This window comes from Scylla paramamosain, chromosome 11 (genome assembly GCF_035594125.1).
Source record: "Scylla paramamosain isolate STU-SP2022 chromosome 11, ASM3559412v1, whole genome shotgun sequence".
Classification (NCBI taxonomy): domain Eukaryota; kingdom Metazoa; phylum Arthropoda; class Malacostraca; order Decapoda; family Portunidae; genus Scylla; species Scylla paramamosain.
Window position 1 is genome coordinate 20,753,523 of NC_087161.1, and position 5,000 is coordinate 20,758,522.

At 43.2% G+C, this 5,000-nt stretch overlaps 1 protein-coding gene across 6 annotated transcripts in view; it reads right to left on the reverse strand.

Moving 5' to 3' along the window:
• The window catches only part of LOC135105054 (protein scarlet-like), a 23,088-nt gene that overhangs the window by 3,988 nt on the left and 14,100 nt on the right, over window positions 1–5,000 (reverse strand). For all 6 annotated transcript variants that reach the window (XM_064012983.1, XM_064012981.1, XM_064012980.1 and 3 more), the window contains exons 8-10: window positions 4,653–4,854; window positions 473–526; window positions 224–258 (exon numbers count right to left, since the gene is read on the reverse strand). In XM_064012983.1, coding sequence (XP_063869053.1) covers window positions 224–258; window positions 473–526; window positions 4,653–4,854 — 291 coding nt within the window. The remainder of the gene's footprint in view (window positions 1–223; window positions 259–472; window positions 527–4,652; window positions 4,855–5,000) is intronic.

Genomic DNA, 5,000 nt, shown 5'->3' on the forward strand with positions numbered 1-5,000 from the left:
ATATATATATATATATATATATATATATATATATATATATATATATATATATATATATATATATATATATATATATATATATATATATATATATATATATATATATATATATATATATGCGTGTATGTATGTATGGATGAATGGATGGATGAATGGATGGGTGTATATTTCCCTCGAACAAATAAAACAACAAAAAGAAGCCCGGGAAAGCCATCATACTTACGGAATGTGTTTGATGATGTGCACGATGGACTCTTCCTAGAGAGAGAGAGAGAGAGAGAGAGAGAGAGAGAGAGAGAGAGAGAGAGAGAGAGAGAGAGAGAGAGAGAGAGAGAGAGAGAGAGAGAGAGAGAGAGAGAGAGAGAGAGAAACAATATATTCCTTATGCATTTTCAATATATTTATCATCTATTTATCTATCTTTCCACCTATCTGTTATAAATTATTTCATAACACGTCTAATAACACTCACTGAGCTGGTGGTTTTGCTGGTGCTGTCGATGCTGTATGTGTCATCGTACGATTTCTGAAAACGTCGAACACAGTAACAATGACTGACATCAAAGGTTATAAGATGCGCGTATATCAGTTACTTTCTTTAGTCATCATGAGACAAGGAAAGGGGAAGGGAACGTCATTAGGCGAGTGTGACATTTAGAGAGAGAGAGAGAGAGAGAGAGAGAGAGAGAGAGAGAGAGAGAGAGAGAGAGAGAGAGAGAGAGAGAGAGAGAGAGAGAGAGAGTGGGACTCCGAAAACTTTTACGTTTCATGTTATTGTGTGCCAAAATTTTTTAAATTTATCTCTTCTTCTTTTTCCTCGTCCTCCTCCTTCTCCTCGTACTTTTCTTTTAATGTCACTTGGACGATGAAAACAAACGCCTCCAGAGTTTTCTTTTAATCAAAAGTGACTGTTGTGAAAAGAGACCATTGGTTTTCTTCTCATCAATACTGGAAGAGATGGCGAGCGTTTGGCGTTCACTTTGATTTCCAATGAATCTTGTAATTATTCCAGCCAGCGTCTTTACATACACACACACACACACACACACACACACACACACACACACACACCTCGGGAGAAGGCAGTAGGCACCTGCGTAAACGATAATTACTCCCAGTGAGGTCTAAAGCACTGGATCAGGGGGTGCTGTAAATTTATCATTAAACCCAGCTGTGACCTCACTGAATGTTTCTCTTTGTGTCTCACAACACAAGGGGGCAGTCACAGCCTGCCCTCTAAAGACAGCTCTCTTCGTTCACACAAAGCTACAAGCACCTGATTACACACACACCCTTCACTCAAAATTCAAAATCATAGCGACTCCTACACCAGCCTCGGAGTCCCCATCTGGGGAGGGGACCACAAATGTCCCCAGGTCGGACTGCTCTTCTGGTATCGACCCTAAGTGTCTTGACACCCCCCTCAACTTTTTCTTCATTAACTTCTGCAACATTCGCCGTCTTAGATTTAATTTTCAATCTGTAGAACATCACCTCTCCTCTACTAAACCTCATCTTCTTTTCCTCACTGAAACACAAGTGTCTGAGGCAACTGACAGTAGCCCCTTTTCTGTTCCCTCCTATTTTCTCTATCCTCATTTTCAATCCAAAGCTGGATCTTGCGTTTATGTACGCAATGACTTAACCTGCTCTCGTGCCCATGCTCTTGAATCTTCCGAGTTTTCCATCATCTAGCTACGACTACAGAGTCACTCTCAAACTAAATTTATCTGTGCTGTATATCTCTTACCTAACTCCTCTGACTATAAGAAATTCTTTGACTACTTAACTTCCAGAGTGAGCACATTCTGACTCTTCCCTTTTGCAGAGATTTTGGAGACTTCAGTATTCACCACCAGCCTTGGCTTTCCTCTCCCTTCACTGACCATCCTGGTGAACTAGCCTTCAACATTGCTATCCTCCATGACCTAGAGCAATTGGTGCAACACCCTACTCGTATTCCTGACCGTCTTGGAGATACATCCAACATTCTTGACCTTTTCCTAACCTCTAATCCTGCTTATGCTGTTACCCTATCTTCGCCGTTGGGATCCTCTGATCACAATCACGTATCTTTATCTTGTCCTATCGCTCCAATACCTCCTCAGGATTCCCCTAAGCGGAGATGCCTCTGGCGTTTTGCCTCTGCTAGTTGGGGGAACCTGAAAAGGTATTTTGCTGATTTTCCTTGGAATGACTACTGCTTCCGTGACAGAGACCCGTCTCTGTGTGCCGAGCACATAACAGAGTCGATAGTGTCTGGCATGGAGGCGTACATCCCTCACTCTTTTTCTTGACCTAAACCTTCCAAACCTTGGTTTAACACAGCCAGTTCTCGTGCTATACATGATAGATAGGTGGCCCACAAAAGATACTTGAACCTTCCATCACCAGAAACTCATGCACTTTATATTTCTGTTCTGAATCATGCCAAGTCTGTTCTCCAGCTAGCCAAAAACAATTTAATTAATAGAAAGTGTCAAAATCTTGCAAGATCTAACCCTCCTCGTGGCTTCTGGCATCTAGCCAAAAACATCTCCAATAACTTTGCTTCTTCTTTTTCCCTCTTTTATTTGAACCAGATGGCACCACTGGTATCACATCTATCTCTAAAGCTGAACTCTTCGCTCAGACCTTTGCTAAAAACTATACCTTGGACGATTCAGGGGTTGTTCTTCCCTCTCCCCCACCCTCTGACTACTTCATGCTACCTATTAAAATTCTACACAATGATGTTTTCCATGCCCTCGCTGGCCTAAACCCTCAGAGGGCTTATGGACCAGATGGGGTCCCTCCCATTGTTCTCCGAAACTGCGCTTCTGTGCTTGCACCTTGCCTAGTCAAACTCTTTCAACTTCGTCTGTCAACATCTACCTTTCCTTCTTGCAGGAAGTTTGCCTACATTCAGCTTGTTCCTAAAAAGAGTTACCGTTCTAATCCCTCAAACTACCGTCATATTGTTTTAATTTCCTGCCTATCTAAAGTTTTTTAATCTATCCTCAACAGGAAGATTCTTAAACATCTATCACTTCACAACCTTCTATCTGATTGCCAGTATGGGTTCTGTCAAGGCCACTCCACTGGTGACCTTCTGGCTTTCCTTACCGAGTCTTGTTCATCCTCTTTTAGAGATTTTGGTGAAACTTTTGCTGTTGCCTTAGACATATCAAAAGCTATCGATAGAGTCTGGCACAAAGCTTTGATTTCCAAACTACCCTCCTACAGCTTCTATCCTTCTCTTTGTAACTTTATCTTAAGTTTCCTTTCTGACCGTTCTATTGCTGCTGTGTTAGACGGTCACTGTTCTCCTAAATATATTAACAATGGTGTTCCTCAGGATTCTGTCCTGTCACCCACTCTCTCCCTATTATTCATTAATGATCTTTTAAACCAAACTTCTTGCCCTATCCACTCCTACGTTGATGATACCACCCTGCACTTTTCCACGTCTTTTCATGGACGTCCAACCCTTCAGGAAGTAAACAGTTCACGCAGGGAAGCCACAGAACGTATGACTTCTGATCTCTCTAAAATTTCTGATTGGGGCAGAGCAAACTTAGTATTGCTCAATGCCTTAAAAACTCAATTCCTCCATCTATCATCTCGATACAATCTTCCAGACAACTATCCCCTCTTCTTCAGTGACACTCAGCTGGCACCCCCTCATCTACACTGAACATCCTCGGTCTGTCCTTTTCTTATAATCTAAACTGGAAATTTCACATCTCATCTCTAGCTAAAACAGCTTTTATGAAGTTAGGTGTTCTGAGACGTCTCCGGTAGTTTTTCTCATCCCCCAGCTGCTAACTCTGTATAAGGGCCTTATCCGTCCATGTATGGAGTATGCTTTACATGTCTGGGGGGTTCCACTTATACCGCTCTTTTAGACTGGGTGGAATCAAAAGCTTTTTGTCTCATCAACTCCTCTTCTCTAACTGACTGTCTTCAGCCTCTTTCTCATCGCCGGAATGTTGAATCTCTTGCCATCTTCTACCGCTATTTTCATGCTAACTGCTCTTCTGCTCTTGTTAACTCCATGCCTCCCCTTCTTCCCGAGGCCTCGCTGCACAAGACTTTCTTCCTTCTCTCACCCCTATTCTGTCCACCTCTTTAACGTAAGAGTTAACCAGCATTCCCAATCATTCATCCCGTTCTCTGGTAAACTCTGAAATTCCCTTCCTGCTTCAGCATTTTCACCTTCCTATGACCTGAACTCCTTCAAGAGGGAGATTTCAAGACACTTATCCTTCAATTTTTGACCACCACTTCAGACCCTTTTCGGGCATCTCATTGAGCATTTTTTTTTTTTTATTAGATTTTTGTTGCCCTTGACCGGTGTCCCCCCTACATAACACACACACACACACACACACACACACACACACACACACACACACACACACACACACACACACACACACACACACACACACATACACACACACAAAGCAGTATGAGTACTTGATGTTCGCGGGTGTTCGTTAGTGTTGCTGCAGTGGTCTAGCGATGCGTTATGTCCCACCTGTAGTACCAGCTGCCTGTTGTGCCTAACTTGCACTGCAGCACAAGAGTAACGTCACGCACAACTGACCATTTCACTCCTTCTGCCTGAATCTGGTGTGCAGGAACAAAAACTATGCATTTGTTGTTACCTGCATGTCTTCGAACTGCAGGAACCTGTTGTCTTGGTACTGGATGATGAGTTCCACGTCCTTGGCGTAGGCTGACACGGCAAAGTTGTCACAGATCCTCTTGATTCTCTCCCTGGAGCGCAGCTCGTGGCCTGGCTGTACCGCCAGCGTGTGGATGTAAAAGTCGGCAGGATTGAAAGTGGAGGGACACTTGTGGCCCAGCCTGGGAGGAAGGGATGCGCTTAGTGTGGCGTGGGAGAGGCAGTGATGACAGGTAAGGCTGTACAGGTTTTTAGAACGTCCACAAAAATGATACCAGATTGAGAGAAGACAGTATTTCGGAGAAGATGAACTGGGGAAGGCATGCAG